The 14,142-nt window shown below is 50.7% G+C and overlaps 1 protein-coding gene across 3 annotated transcripts in view; it reads left to right on the top strand.

The window, feature by feature from the left end:
- Positions 1 to 14,142, top strand: part of LOC120517101 (growth arrest-specific protein 7-like) — a 131,067-nt gene that overhangs the window by 77,660 nt on the left and 39,265 nt on the right. For all 3 annotated transcript variants that reach the window (XM_039739203.1, XM_039739205.1, XM_039739204.1), the window contains exons 4-5: positions 7,614 to 7,702; positions 12,231 to 12,284. In XM_039739203.1, the coding sequence (XP_039595137.1) occupies positions 7,614 to 7,702; positions 12,231 to 12,284 (143 nt within the window). The remainder of the gene's footprint in view (positions 1 to 7,613; positions 7,703 to 12,230; positions 12,285 to 14,142) is intronic.

A 14,142-nucleotide genomic window follows, 5' to 3' on the forward strand; every position in this document is an offset into this window, starting at 1 on the left:
CACCCTTATGGCTCACTCGTGATGACCAGGCAGTAATCCAACACCCAACTCCATAAAAGGAAAGAAATTGGAGTGGCAACCAAAAAAACGTTAAATAAAACTTCTAAATGAAGGCTCCAATCACAGAATTAATTAAAGAACCCTAGAAATGTTGCCAAGATGACTTTTACAGCTCATGAACAGCTTGGTAACTCCGTTCATAGCAGGCAGGCTGTGATTCTCTCTTCAGTTCTCACCTGGGAGAGGAGGTGCAGGACGTGGCAAGATGGATGGATGGATGTGCTACTCCAGTCAGCAGATGCCCACGTGCCTCCTGAAATCAAGGCATCATTTAAGTTTAATTTTAATGGCAGCCGTCCATCTCGGCCTCGTCACGTGTGTAACCCTGAGGTCCGGACAGTAGGCCTGCTTTTCAGTCCTCCTTCTCGCACCTTACTTAGTCATTTCCCACTCCATCTTATTTATTAACTAGCAAAATACTCGCGCTTCGCAGAGGAGAAGTAGTGTGTTAAAGAAGTTATGAAAAAGAAAAGGAAACATTTTAAAAATAACGTAACATGATTGTCAATGTAATTGTGTTGTGAGTGTTACTGAGTGTTGCTGTCATCAAGGATTTGATTATCATTATTTCTTTCAATCAGGTTCACAGACATATCTACATATATAGACATATATAATATACACATATTGTGGTATCCGGCCGGGACACCCAGGAGGACCAGAGATGGGCTTGTGCCTCCTCCAGACTGCGAGGGGGCGTCCGCCCTGGTTATGTTGAGGGCCTCGGGTAAAGCCTTAGAAGCCCAGCCCTGTAGGGACCCGTGGCCACCGCCAGGCGGCGCCCCAATGCCTGCATATCCCTGGAACCCAGCACTTCCACCACACCAGGAAGTGCTGGGGGAAGACGACAGGAGACACCCGGACAGCTTCCGGGTGCGCAGCCGGCACTTCCGCCACACTGGGGCGTGGCTACGGAGGAATGCTGGGAAGCAGCTGGAGCTCATCTGGGTTCCTATTCAAGCAGCCAAGAGAGAGGCACAAAGACTGTGAGGCCTGGACATTTGGGGGAACGGGGCAGGAGGCACTGGGAAGTGCACTGACGCCACTATTGTAAATATATTGCAAATAAACGTGTGTTGGGGTAAATTAAGATGTCTGTCTGTCTGTGTCTGGGTTCAAGTCCACTATATCGAGATATATATATATATAATATATATATATATATATATATATATATATATATATATGTCACGCATACTTCGCAGTAGGAGGCGGATTGATTCGATAGCACCTGGGAAACCATTAGCGCCAGGGAATGGCGGGTATTAACTTTCTCCCTCTGCTTCCTCATAGAAAGAAAGACCTTCCTGCACCATAGGCCTGGATTGACGCAGTGCGATACTTCCGCCCTTCCTCCGCCATCTTGCCCTGGCGTCATCCTTCCCATCCTCCCTTGCGGTCCTTCCCGGCATCCCTCCACTTCCGGCTCCTCCCCAATAAAATGGCGCGCGCCAGGAGTCGGCGTCGCGCATATGAACTGTTTGTTTATAATTTTGACCTGTTTTTGTTGTATTTACAATATACGGGGCGGAAAACCCCAACCCTTGCTACTGTCTCCTCGGTCCTTTACAAGTGGCGTAGTCGGCAGGATAGAGATCCCGGAATGCGGAGGGACAGGACCTCAACACGTGCTGCAGGATGAATGACCAGCTCCAGGCTGCAGCTGCGCAAGCCGCCACCACCGGGAGCTGGAGGCCACGAGGCCAGGTTAGTGGAAGCCCAGGCGGCGACCAGACCCGCCCAGGCAGCCGCCTCATCCTATGGTCCGATGGGCCCCCGGAGGACGTCGATGCCTACCTGGGCATGTTTGAGAGGGCGGCCACCGGAGCGAGTGGCAGCGGTCAGTGGCGTCCATCTTGGCGCCATACCTGAAGGACCAGCGCTGCGGCCTATTATGACCTCCCTGAGGAGGAGGCGCTAATTACGACCTCCTCAAGCCCGAAATACTGGCCCGCTACGGCATTAGCCGGGCCAGCAGGCGGCGAATGGCGGAACTGGGTCTTTGACCCGAAAAGCCCTTCGCGCCCAGGCGTTGAGTTCTGGGGCAAGATGGGCGCTGGCTACGGCCAGAGAGCCCGACGGGCGGAAAGTGGTCGGCGGGTGGCCTGTGAAGGCCTGGTCAATCGATGCCCAGTTCCCTCGCCCAGCAGGTCGGGGACACGCCTATCAGAACATGTCGGGCCTCCTCGGCGTCCTGGAGCGTCAGTTGGCGGTCCTCCGACTTGGGGGTCAGAAAAGCCTGCTCGGGAACCGGCAGGACGGGCGGCCACCCCGAGCCCCTCGACGCGCTGCAGAAGCGCCAGCCAGAGCCAGAGAGAGGCCGGGTCCGCCGCGCTGTTTCAAGTGTGGCGAGACCGGTCACCTGCTGCCAAACTGCCCCATCACATCGCCCCGGAGCCTATGGACTGCAGCTGGACGTCATCGGAGAGGTATTGTACCCGCCGCATCCCTTGGCGAGTCGAATCACGGGAGTGGTGTTGCTAAATGGGCACGCCGTGGTGGCTTTGTTTGATTCCGGCAGCAACATTACCATTGTTGCTCGCCGTTTGTCTTACGCAACAGTGGTTAAAACAGCATTTGTTGGTCACCTGTGTGCATGGGGGACTAGGTCATATCGTTCGCTCACTGCTATGTCACCTGGAAGGGGAACCAATCAAATGGCGGTCGCTGTGTTACCTGACCCCCTTCCCAGTGATTCTGGGACAAGACTGGTCTAAAAGAATCAGCGGTAAGCCATTCGCGCTCGGGGCCTCGTTGGATCTTGTTATGAGGGGAAAAGGCACCCTCCCGCGGCCTCCACGCCGTGCACAAGGGCAGGCCCTATGGGGCTGGTGTCTCGGGGACCTTTCGTGGCTACGGACCTTGACCGGAAGATTCCGCGGAGAAGGGACTAGCCAGGGAACTCTTCCGGGCCCAGGCCCCAAGACCCTCTCGGCCTGGACCATCAATTTCGGTCCACGCCGGCCTCCTTTAAGAGGGAGCAGTGGAATGATGACTCCCTGCGCTTTGCCCGGAATGCGGTCGTTCTGCCTAACAGCTCAACAGCGGACGGATCCACACCGCGGGAACCCTTCTTTGTCCTTGAGAATGATCTGTTGTACCGGTGGCTACCCATGAGGCGAGGTGCGGAAGTTGTTGCTAATTCAGCGTACCTTCCGGCGGAGATATGCGAGTTGGCACATGCTCACCTCCTAAGCCCACCTCGGGGCGAAAAACACTGGAGAGGATTAAGCTCCGCTTTTACTGGCCTGGGATCAATGAGGAGGTCCGGCGGTTCTGTCAATCCTGTCGAGTGCCAGACCCGCCAGATTCCTAGGAGGGACCGTGCTCCTCTAGTCCCTATTCCCCTCGTGGACATCCCCTTTGAAAGGATAGGGGTCGATTTGGTGGGACCCCTGGAGCCCTCAACCCGTGGCCACAAGTATATCCTAGTCATGGTGGACTATGCCACCCGGTACCCAGAGGCGGTTCCCCTGCGCCCGCTAATACTAAAAGCATCGCGCGGGAACTGGTTAATTTGTTTTCACGCGTGGGCATACCCAAGGAGGTCCTCACGGACCAGGGCGCCCTTCACTTCGGATACGTTCAAGGAGGTAGCCAAATTACTGCAGATAAAGCACCTGAAAGCGTCAGTCTATCACCCGCAAACTGGCGGGTTGGTGAGCGATTTAATCAGGCGCTTAAGCAGATGCTCCGCAAGGTAGTCAGCGGGACGGCAGGAACTGGGACCAGCTCCTCCCGCTCGTGCTTTTGCCTACCGGGAGGTACCCCAGGCCTCTACAGGCTTCTCCCCTTTGAATTACTATACGGGCGACAACCCCGGGAATCCTCGACATCCTAAAGAAGGCTGGGAGGCGAGGCTCTTCCCTCCTCTAACATTTTGATGCGTGGCGCAACTGCGCGACCGACTCACAAAGATCAGGCCCCTCCTAAAAGAGCGCGTGACTGCGTGCGCAAGCAGCGCAGGCCGGTGTTACAACCGCAACTCCGTCCTCAGGGAGTTCCGCCCGGGGACGAGTTATGGTGCTCGTCCGACCTCCCACTCGAAGCTGCTCGCTCACTGGCAAGGGCCTTACGAGGTTAAGGAGAGAAAGGACTGCGTCGACTATTTGGTGAAACAGCCCAATGCGTCGACCGGTGAAGGATCTATCATGTCAACCTGTTAAAGCCCTGGAGATAGAGAGGAGCTCCCAGCTCCGTAGGTCACTCTCCCTTTTACAAGCACAACTGCCCTTAACCTCGGAAGAGCTGACCCCAAGCAGCGGCAGGAGTTAGCCCAAACACTCCGAGCCATCCCGAGGTAGTGGCGAGTCACCCGGCGGACCGCTGATTGAGCCGCGATATAGTCACGGGCCGGGGTGTCGTCCGGGAGAGGCCCTACCGACTCCGGAGGCAAAGCAGCGCAGAGGTCGAACTGGAGGTGAAGCGTATGTTGGACATGGACATAATTGAAGAGAGCCATAGTCCCTGGTCCAGCCCTATTGTCCTCGTCTCCAAGCCAGGCGGCTCCTGGAGGTTCTGTAATGACTTTAGGCGTCTGAATCAGATCTCCAAGTTCGATGCCTACCCCATGCCCGCATTGGCGACCTCCTTGGCGGCTGGAGTGCGGCTCGGTATCTGACTACCCTTGACATGACAAAGGGTATTGGCAAATTCCTTTAGCGGCATCCGCAAAGGAGAAAGCGGCCTTTAGCACCCCTAGCGGGCACTGGCAGTACAAGGTCCTCCCATTTGGGCTGCACGGGGCCCGGCGACCTTCAGCGTCTGGTAGATAGAGTGCTGAAGCCCCACCAGTCCTATAGCGCCGCCTACCTGGATGGCGTTGTCATCTATTCCGGCACCTGGGAGGAGCATCTACTGCAGGTCGCAGCTGTCCTCCGAACACTGGCTAAAGCCGGCCTCCGCATAAACCCCGGAAGTGTTTTTGGATTAAAGGAGGCCAAATATTTAGGCTACCTCGTGGGACAAGGACAGGTGCGGCCACAGAGCTCCAAAGTTAAAGACATCTTAGAATGGCCCGTCCAGTACCAAGAAACAGGTGCAGGCTTTCTTGGGGCTTGCGGTTACTACCGCCGGTTTGTTCCCGTTTCTCGAAGAGCAGCACCCTTGACTGACCTGACAAAAGGCTCCCTATACGTGGTGTGGACCGACAAAGCAGAACAGCGTTCAGTGACCTAAAGAAGGCCCTAACGTCGGCACCTGTGTTACGGACGCCCGATTTTGGGCTCCGTTTATTCTCCAGACCGGCGGACACAGGCCTGGGTGCCGTGCTGAGCCAAAGCGTCGATGGTGTCGAGCACCCTGTGATGTACCTTAGCGGAAACTGATGGACCGGGAGCCGGTGCAGCGGCAGTGGAGAGGGAGGCCTTGGCCATTAAGTGGGCAGTGACCCACCTCCGTTACTACCTGCTGGGTGCAGTTCGCTCTGGTGACTGATCACGCTGCACTTCAGTGGATGTCCCTACACAAAGAGTGAATCCGCGGGTCACCAGGTGGTTCCTGGACTTACAGCCGTATAAGTTCACTGTCACTTATCGGCGGGGCACCCCTCAGGCCAAAGCCGAGGCCCTCTCGTATTCACGACCTCTCGGTTAGGTCCGCCCGACCTGCCGGTCCTGGGCTAAGGGGGGGATCGTGTCACGCACTTGAGTAGTAGGAGGCAGCGGATTGATTCGATAACACCTGGGAAACCATTCGCCGCCAGGGAATGGTGGGGTATTAACTTTCTCCCTCTGCTTCCTCGTAGAAAGAAAGACCTTCCTGCACCATAGGCCTGGATTGACCGCAGTCGATACTTCCGCCCTTCCTCCGCCATCTTGCCCTGGCGTCATCCTTCCCATCCTCCCTTGCGGTCCTTCCCGCATTCCTCCACTTCCGGCTCCTCCCCAATAAAATGGCGCGGCGCCAGGAGTCGGCGCGCGATATGAACTGTTTGTTTATAATTTTGACCAGTTTTTGTTGTATTTACAATATACGGGGCGGAAAACCCCAACCCTTGCTACTGTCTCCTCGGTCCTTTACAATATATATATATACACTGTATATAGCAAAATCCCAGCCAGCTTCGCAGAGACGAAGTACTGCCCTAAAATTTTTATTAAGAAGAAAATTAAACCTTTTTAAACTGATGGAACATATACCAATAATTATTTGTTAAGGATCTCTTTGTATACCACATTGTGAGTTCGGCCCTCCGGTTGTAATCTGACCAAGCTGTGCACTGAGCTGACTCTGAGCATGTAACGTACAGTCGGCCATGTGAACAGTAATCTTGTCTCAAATCTCACAGCGTGGATTGCTGCTGTCATAAGCGGTGTGAGTTTCATGGTTTGTTTCAATGACGACAGTATTTGTAGGACTTGTTGTGTTGAAGTGACATTCAGCGTCTGTCAAGCGTTGTAAGCACACAACCAGTTTCATCAATAACTTCACATCCAGCTTTTGAGAGTTTAAACATTCATAAACATCAAAGTGTCCACTACTCAAATCGTCACCTGTGAATCTAAGATGTTTAAGAGGCATTGGCGGTTGTCCAAAGGTGTAAAATATTTGGCCATTTCGTACACTTGAAAGCGACAACTGAACAATTCAGCAGCAGCAATCAACTCACATGCAGATCCACAGGTGAAGGGCTTAAGCATTTGACTCTTCTAGTGCTCCTGTGTAGTCTAATTATCTCCTGTACGTCATCAGTCCACACCTTGAACCTGTCCCAGTCATTCAATACATAAGACACAATGGATATCAAGAGTGAGCCTGATATGGCCGTGCAATATGTAACACAGAGAATGGAAAAGGCAGGTGCCATCTCCGGGCATGGAAACCACTCGGTAAGTGACAGTTCTCTGATCGATGGTGATCACCTCGATAGACATGTTAATGGGGTGCGGTTGGAATGATAAAGGAAATGGGTACCTGAACAATGTAAAGTAAGTCTAAAATACCTACACAATAACTATAATTGTAATAAACGAACAATAAAACAGCGGAGATGCCGTGGATTAAATAAAAAGGCTGTAGTTATCAGCAGGGAGACGTGAATCCTGTGGCCAAGCAAGGAAGGGAATGTAGAGACCGGAGCGACGGACGGCCTTATATAGGCAGGCAAGCAGCCAACAACATGGGAGGCGTTGAGATGGGGGACCCAACGCCGCCTCACACGGTGACCGAGCTGCAGGCTATGGACGTATATATGTACGTAAGTAGGATTAAGTTAGCGTTGGGAACCTGCGTACCAAATTTCTTGAAGATGGGCCCATAAGTAACAAAGACCGTTGAAAAGCTCAATATGGAGGCCGACCGTGGCATCATACCACTAAAATAAGTACTAAATTCCAGCCTTCTACCTACACGGGAAGTTGGAGAATTAGTGATGAGTGAGTGAGTGAGGGCTTTGCCTTTTATTAGTATAGATGAGGACTCAATGGGATCCAACGACCAGCCATATCAGTGACCTGCCCTCTCCAAGTCTTGTGCCCCCCGAGCCCTTTATCTGCCAGTGCCATCTTTTTTTTTTTTTTTTTTTTTTAATGTATTTTTCATTTTCCTTGCAGTTAATGGCTATCACACATCGGGGAGCCCATTGCACCAAGTGGAGCAGGCCCACCTCACCTTGCGGAAGAGCAGCAGCATCGACCAGCAGGTAAGGAGTGGAGTGGAGTGGAGCGGATGCTTTGCTTGCTTTCTTTTTTTTCATTCTTGCATCGACGATCGAGACGTCTCTTAAAGAAAGCAATGAGCTTTGAGTTACAGCAGACAGGCTGAGCCAAAAGGGGGGCAGCCGAGGTTCTCTCCTGGTGGGCACGACAAGCCGTAGACGGCGGGTGGAAATCGTACGACTGAAGATTGAGAAACAGTGCTGCAGAGGGACCACAATTCCCATGAGCCTTTATAGGATGGGGGCAGTCCCTCTAGAAAGATTGACAGGTGGCCCCGCCTCTTGGGGAACGGCTCACAAAACACAAGAAGCATGGCAGAGGAAGCATCCACACATAGAAACCAACCATCTAACAAAACTGACAAAAATATATATAAAGAGTAAGCATAAATAACAATATTAATTTAAACAATAAGATAATTAAAAAGGAATAAAAAAGACATGAAAAATGAATATAAACAAAGTGGGGGCCAGGGCAAACCTTGGCGTAAATGTAGCGCCTTTAGGTTTGAAATCGAGCAGTTGAGGTGATGCTTCTCTACCTGCTTCAGTGTCCCTGTGCCTCCAATTCTGATTTATGGACCACTTTCTTGTACCTTTTATACCCTTTTTTTTTTTTATTTTGAGACGTACAGTATTGTTCAAAACGTTTAAGGCCCTTGTGAAAAAGCAGCAACATAGGAATGCCTTGAAATTCAAAGATATGGATTACTTCTGTTACTCCATAAACGTCCGAGAAAGTGCAGTAAACAGGAAGACTCCTCAAAGAGTTCCACGTTTGGTGTGACGCCCCCCCTTTACCGATTGGTCCTCTATCACGAAGGTCCTCGCCTGCCTCTTGTTCTCGTGGACAGTTCACTGCAGACTTTGCTGGTGGTCTTTGTCATCCCCAGGGTTTGTGGAGTGTGGCTGTGGGGGTACATGGTGTCCAAACTAGCTCTTGTGAGGTCCAGTATGGATGCTGGACGAGAAGCTCTGGCTCTCAATCGGGGGATTCAATTCGTCCCCAAAGGCGTGCAGTATGGTGGACATCAGGGCTCTGTTGCAGGGTTCCCTGTTCCTCTTCTGATGAATTTGGGCTCATCGTCACGCTGATAAGTGAAGCTGGTAGGCCTTGATGACGGAGAAGAATCTGCCAGCATCGCATCACCAACTCTGTGTGCCCCAAACCTCCAGGGAACCTTCGGGGTGCTTCACAGTGGCCTGCAGACGTCCATGCGTGTCCCGTTCTCCAGCCCTGTGGTGGACAAACTGCCATCAGTTTTCAAATTTGGACTCCCCAGTCCACATCACCTGTTGCGTAGCTTTCTTTCCACCTTGGCGGAATGGCGGAACTCTTCCACTTCTGATGTGAATGGGTGACCCCGGGGGAGACCCCAGTGGTCTCTACCAGTCCTGCACTGCCTAGTGAAGCTGGACATCATCTGGTTTTGAAGGATCGAAGTCGTGACGCACTCCTTGTTTGCTGTGGCCGACCACTGGTGTATCCGGTCCTTTATCTTGCAGAAGAGCTTAGACTGCAATGTCTAGAAAGCTCAGGAGAGACCTTGATGGTGCAGGATGAGTTGTCGTTTGGCCACCTCCTTCTTCTGAGTGGGACTCTCCCTGCCCAGTTTTGTTCCCTACACCTGCTTATTTCTGTTTGAGTTCATATTTTTAGTTCAACCTTCACAGGACATCGTCCACCATCGGCACCCTCAAAAAACATCGGGCCATTTGACCACAAAGACCTCACGTTTTTGACCTGAAATGTTCTTGATTACTTTGTGTGTTTCTTTCATTAAAACCTCCTCACATTATTGCACTTTTTGAACTCTAAAGTTTGCTGTTTTCAGTTCACGCACGTCCGATTAAACAATGTTGGGAGACCATCTCCAGTGCCTAAGAGATTTGCACCATTCTGTATCTCCTTCTGAGTGGTCACCATATTCCTCACGCTGGTTCTAACAAAGGAAGAAAACATGTAGACCATGATAACAATCGAAAGATTCACGCCGCTGATGGCTTTGGAGTTTGAGACCAAGGCTGTCCTCTCCATTTAATACAAAATCAACTCGGCTCCATCAACCCTGCAGGAAGTGGACAAGGCCCAACACCTTTAAGTTGTGTCTAGTGAACCATGGCAATAGAAGATGGACCAAGCTGAACGAAAAGGCGGACATGTTGGTGCTTTCTTTGATATGAAAAGGTGCGTTAAACTGGGTGGCCAACTCCAAGAGTGGTCCTGGTGGTTCCAAACTGTTCTTGAGACCACTATGCTCCTGGGAACACCTGATTCTATAGAAATGGTCTGATCCCTTTGCCCTGATCTATGCCTCACCACAATTCCATCATGGAGTTCTTCGGAGAGCTGACATGTTGCATGAATTATGGGACCTTCTACACACAAATCCTTCTAAATGATGTCCAATCGATTCGCTGTGCCGCTGGTGGACTCCAGGCAAGTTCTGGAAACATCTCAAGGAGACTTCAAGCAAACAGTAGGCACCTGAGCACCACGTGGAATGGTCTGGATCCCCCTAGCTTTGGAAAAATGTCCAGAGCTTTTCTGTTCTGAGCTGTTGAGTGTAGATTGATGGGCAACAATGGCAAACGTATCCATCTGAAGTATAAATCCCCCAACACAATAAAGTGTGCAGACGGTTAGGGGGTCTGAATACTTTTGCTGTGGACCTGTGCAATTTGTAGAAGAGTGACTGTGCCCTGTTGTTCATGTTCCTTGACGTCCACTGCAGTTAAGAAAGTAGGAGTGTTGGTAGTAAGGAAGGCTTGGATGTTCACACTGATTGATTTGTTTTTGGCGTACAATGAACTGCTGATAACTTTCAATAACTGTGACAACTCATCATTCAAGATGGTGTCAGCGGTGGGATTCCAAGACATTACTTCAGGAATGCTGGTCATCCTTCTGCTTTTTCCAGACTTTTGTATGCCATTATTTGTTGGCTTATTGCTGGGGTTCCCTGCACTCTTTGCTGTTCCTTCTGCAAATGGCATGGAGGTTGTCTGGTTCTGACGGCGCTCGCCTCACTACCAGTACTCCATTCAGACAATCTTCCCACATTTGATGTGCACAACATGGAGGACCGCTTGTCAGGCAGCACGGTTTGTTTAAAAGCGGCCTCCAAACGGTTAACAGTAACCCCCTTGTCTAATTTTGCGACTTGGGTAAACTTTCAGATGGATACGTTGGACGATGGTCTCCATTTTGGCAGATATTCCCCATATTCTCCACAGTTGGTTGACCAGGAATGAAACGTTTCTGGATTATCAGGCTGGTGTGGTGAGCCACTCACCTTTTGGCAATGATGGAGGATTTTCTTTTTTCCTTTAATCGGGTTTGGGATGCCAGTTGATATAAATGAAGTAGCTGAGAAATTGGAAAGTTCTGGTTTCACCTCTCTCTGTCCCAAATCATCCGATGGAAAGAATAAACCAGATAGTTCAGGAATTGTAGTTAAGAAAGTAGGAGAGATTGTAGTAAATATATCTTGGGTGTGCAGACAGACTGATTCATTTCTGGTGTACCATAAACTGCTGATAACTTGCACTAACTGTGACCACTCGTCATTCAACGTGGTGTCAGCGGTGGGATTCCTAGACATTACTTTAGGAATACTGGCCATCCTTCTGCTTTTTCCAGACTTTTCTATGCCATTATTCGTTGGCTTATAGCTGGGGATGTCTGCACTCTTCTCGGAACACGTCCATCTTTGCTCCTTAGATGGCTGGGAGGTTACTTGGTTTTGATGGAGCTCTCATCTGAAGGACCTAACAAACCGCAGTTCACGACATTTGTGGGTGGAATGGCAGGTGCTAAATGGATGCTGACAGCCCGGCTAGTGTGAGCCTCCACGCTTGTAATAAATTCTCCATTGACTCATAAAGCAAGTCCCTTTGCGCGCGCTCCCCACGTTTATGGCGGATCAGCGCACTAAACCGAGCCCGACGGCGCCGCCGCTGGCAGCCCCCGAGGGACCCCGGAGGTGTTGATGTTCACGAGGAGCCCGCGTGCGTTATGTCGGTGCGCTGGAGGCCAGAACTTCCCCGCGCCTCTCCACGCTTCTCCTCACCACAGATAAAGGTGTCTTAACGCGAGCGCAATTAACGCCTGAGTGGTCGTCACACAAATCCCCGCTTCGCTGTGTGTAGGAGCGGGGAGGTGTGGTGAAAGCCAAGGAGATAAATCGTCGTCTCCTAACGCAGCCCTTGTCCTGCTTCACTGGGCACAGTATGGAATCCTGGGGGAGGCAAGAGACTTTCCTGCCGCTCTCTTGCTCTCCATTACCTCGGGACACGGTGACAGTCACGCTCAAGTCGACCTCCTTGTGCTGGCACAGCTGAAGCCGAGTGCGCGCGAGCCGCAGCCCACCGTGAAGAAACGGCAGTGAGACGCACCAGTGGGAATTAAAAGAAAAAAAAAAAACAGAAAAACTGCAAACTAATAATAATAATCAGCATCATGTCTGAGACCGAGGGGAGCTTTGATGATGTTTCTTGCCTCTCTTCACAGAGCCCGGGGTCAACATCTCCCTCAAGAAAACAGAACAAGGAGACCACCATTACGGTAAGTACCCTGGGTGATCCCCATTCGCAGTGTGACTGACTGATGGAGCATCCCAGTGTCTCCCGGGCTTGGGGGGTGGCGGTGGTGCCAGCTGTGTGCACAAATAAATCATGAAAACGCGTTTACATAACCGAGGAGCGCGGAGAGGAGGGAATGGCAGCGTGCAGGCAGATCGAGCCCGGGCTGCTTCTGAAAATGAATGTTCAGCGGCCAATGTGTGCGACAATCTGGTGGCCGTCCAGAAGAAAGACAAAAAAAAACAAAAAAAAAAAACATGTGGAGCGAATGGTGTGAATGTGCGGGGTGGTGGTGGTGGTGGTGGTGGTCTGCTCAAGGCAGAGTGGAGCTGAGCTCCCGTGACGTGGTGCGGCTCCAGGTCCGATTTGAATCTCCGCTCTTACTGATGTCGCGCTTCAGGTTGGGATTGTGCGGCTCTTTAACCTTTACTGGGACTGGCGCTTTAATTTGTCACACTGACGCCTAACTGCTCCGTGTCTGCGTTAACACGCTCCGCGTCTCCGTCTCGACCGCAGTCCGTGTGCATTGACACTGTGCTTCTGGCACACTTGTTTTTTTCTTTCTGTTGCACTCACGGACATCTGCCGCACGTCCGCGTGTATTTAGGGGGTCGTCATGTCTTCTGTCACCTGTGGTGTTATCTGGACTGATGGGCGCTTTATGTTAACGTCCTGCTTATGTACGCCCGACGCTGACTCGGATCTACGGAGTGGCGACCGTTTGTGCACATTTATTGGCAGCATATTGAAACAAAATCTATCTATCGATCTATCCCTGCCTACTATACCAAATTCTATTTATATTATATAGTGCCTTTCACACCTATTTATTATCAAAGCGCACACGTTTCATAATTTGAAGTCTCGATGCATTTCTTTCTCTTTAAAAATGCCGTCTGCTCTGTCTGTCTGTTTGTGATTGTCTGTTTGTTTCACTCCTGTGGCATCGAAAGACTTCTCTCCATCTTCATGTATTTGTCTAAACACAAACCCGGCATGGCCGTCATGACCATGCAACCAGCGCTGCCTGTGTGTGTTTCTCTTTCTTTTACCATTAAATCTGCAGACCTTTCTCTTTGTCTGTCATGTGCATTTATGTATAGCCATTCTCTCTCCTTCTCTCCATGTGCTATATACATTTAGGGATCCCTTCGTCACAATTCAGTGCATCCTTACATTGTATCTGACAGCATGTGTTTGATTACATTTATTCCATTTGTATACATTTTTAGTTTTGTTATGTTCTGTATGAACAGCTTGGAATATGTTTCAGGCATTCTGATATGATGTGTGTGTGTGTATATAAGTATATGTGTGTGTGTGTATATATATATATATATATATATATATATAAAATATACAGTGGGTACAGAAAGTATTCAGACCCCCCTGCTCATCACTTGTCCAACACAGTCCCCACAGTGAAGCATGGCGGTGGCAGCATCAAGCTGTGGGGGTGTTTTTCAGCTGCAGGGACAGGACGACTGGTTGCAATCGAGGGAAAGATGAATGCGGCCAAGTACAGGGATATCCTGGACAAAACCTTCTCCAGAGTGCTAAGGACCTCGGACTGGGCCGAAGGATTACCTTCCAACAAGACAATGACCCTCGCACACAGCTAAAATAACGAAGGAGTGGCTTCACAACAACTCTGTGACTGTTCTTGAATGGCCCAGCCAGAGCCCTGACTTAAACCAATTGAGCATCTCTGGAGAGACCTAAAAATGGCCGTCCAGCAACGTTTACCATCCAACTTGACAGAACTGGAGAGGATCTACAAGGAGGAATGGCAGAGGATCCCCAAATCCTGGTGTGAAAAACTTGTTGCATCTTTCCCAAGA

The sequence above is a fragment of the Polypterus senegalus genome, chromosome 17 (genome assembly GCF_016835505.1).
Source record: "Polypterus senegalus isolate Bchr_013 chromosome 17, ASM1683550v1, whole genome shotgun sequence".
NCBI lineage: Eukaryota > Metazoa > Chordata > Cladistia > Polypteriformes > Polypteridae > Polypterus > Polypterus senegalus.